This window comes from Notothenia coriiceps, unplaced genomic scaffold, assembly GCF_000735185.1.
Source record: "Notothenia coriiceps isolate Sejong01 unplaced genomic scaffold, NC01 NC01_scaffold00000339, whole genome shotgun sequence".
NCBI lineage: Eukaryota > Metazoa > Chordata > Actinopteri > Perciformes > Nototheniidae > Notothenia > Notothenia coriiceps.
The window spans coordinates 8,119,066-8,120,922 of record NW_011333040.1 but is presented as its reverse complement, the minus strand read 5'-3'; the positions used below and the strand labels follow the sequence as shown (position 1 = coordinate 8,120,922).

Below are 1,857 nucleotides of genomic sequence, written 5' to 3'. Positions count from 1 at the left end.
GGCTTAAGATGCCCTCACGAATGGCCCGATGTTGCTACGATCAGAGCCGAATTTGAAAATTTCCTTTATCGTGTGTCCATCTGGTTGTTAATTGCAAAACCAATTCATGTAAACATATTATGTAAATAACCCAATTTGTGTTCTGTGAAACTGAAAAGGATATAATATATTATTTTGAAGGCAAGTTGACAGGAAGTTGTTGTTGCTATGGAAACAACATGACGGAGAAAACTTAATATCTCGTACATATAAAGACGAAGAAAGTAAAGAAAAAAGTCTGAAAATATCAGTACAGTATCATAATACTTTAACATAAGTGTTTGTGTTACTTTCGTTGCAGTTGTTTGTCTTAAATGTAATGTAAATGTTGCCTTCGTGTGTGGTTCGGGGCCATCTTCGTGCGAAATTCACAATTCAATATTCGTGTGTCCATCGGGTGTACATTTCGGGACAGTGTGACAGGGGCTTTAAGGGATAACATTCTGTTAAGTGTCATATTAGTTATGCTGGAATACAGGATACAGTGCTGTCTTTTTTAAATGAAGAACAATTCATGATAAATAACGTAGCATTGAGTTTGTCATCCACAACATGTAGAAAATACTCTTTAAGCAGTACTCATGCTCATACAAAAAACAATACCCCTGAGGCGGAGGGAGACTCAGCTGCTGGTTATCAGTGTCAGATTCTCCTGGCTGATCAAAAGGCTGCGCTGCCTGTTTTATTGATGATTTTTTATATTGCTCTCTGCCTCAGGGTGGCTTGTGCGTGCTGGCAATGCAGTCCGTGTTCGAGGAGTCTCTGCCTCGACCCAGTGTGGACGCCGTTCGGGGGGAGATGATGCCCAGCTGCTGGGTCCTGCAGCCAATTACACGTAACGGACAGGAAGCCACCAGGGTCATCTACCTGCTGCAGGTGAGCGATGCTAGCTATAAACTAATCTGCAGGCTGATATGTGTGTTGGGCTCACTAGCAACATCTCATTTTAAGAGATAGGTAGGTAGGTAGATAGATAGATAGATAGATAGATAGATAGATAGATAGATAGATGGTCTTCGTTAATGTCTCAACACTTGTATGGAAATGTCTCAGACACAGGTTTTTTCTAAATTAACATTAGCTCGAGGCAAACCTCCAAAGAGCGGATGTGAAAGTGCTGATTAATTATTATTATTCAACAAACTTGCAATGCATGGCTTTTTGTATGGCAATAAGATTAAGTACAAGAGCATTTGTTCCCCAGACTCCAGCTAAGAGAATCAAATCAGACATCCGTACTGTACACCCACATGATAATTCCACTTCTGCAATTTGGACATTTGCCAGAACAAAAAACAATCACAGATGTTCCTGCTCAAAAATATAATGAGTTCTTCCTTGGGCCTTGTTGCATCCTCCCACCAAGTTTAATGAAAATCGGGCCAATCTTTTCATGTAATCCTGCTGACTAACAACTGAAGTGCAAACCTAACCTCCTAGGCGGAGTTAATGGAAATCTGATACACATCAAACAGCTAATAACCTCACAGCCCAGTAGTTTGTGAATTGCAATTTATAAGAGGTCAGGAGTCCTATATATTAGCACCTTGGGATTGCTTTTAGCAATGAAAGGTGCTTTACAAATCAAATGTATTATTATTATATACTGTCACACATTAAAGGAAAGGGAACATCTGAAAAAGCATAATAGGGCCGATTCAAGATTACTATATAGGTTCAATTTAAAGGTCCCCTATCATACTGTTTTTCATCAATATATTACAGCTCTGAGATATATACAAAACATGTCTCTGAAGTGTTTGGCTCCAAACACCAAACAGATCATTGCAGCATTACCCATAATCCCCTCTGTTTCAG

The 1,857-nt window shown here is 39.5% G+C and overlaps 1 protein-coding gene across 1 annotated transcript in view; it reads left to right on the top strand.

The window, feature by feature from the left end:
- stard9 (StAR-related lipid transfer (START) domain containing 9) overlaps positions 1-1,857 on the top strand; it is a 31,659-nt gene that overhangs the window by 27,905 nt on the left and 1,897 nt on the right. Inside the window, exon 17 of the mRNA XM_010777070.1 lies at positions 757-915. Within this exon, the coding sequence (XP_010775372.1) occupies positions 757-915 (159 nt within the window). The remainder of the gene's footprint in view (positions 1-756; positions 916-1,857) is intronic.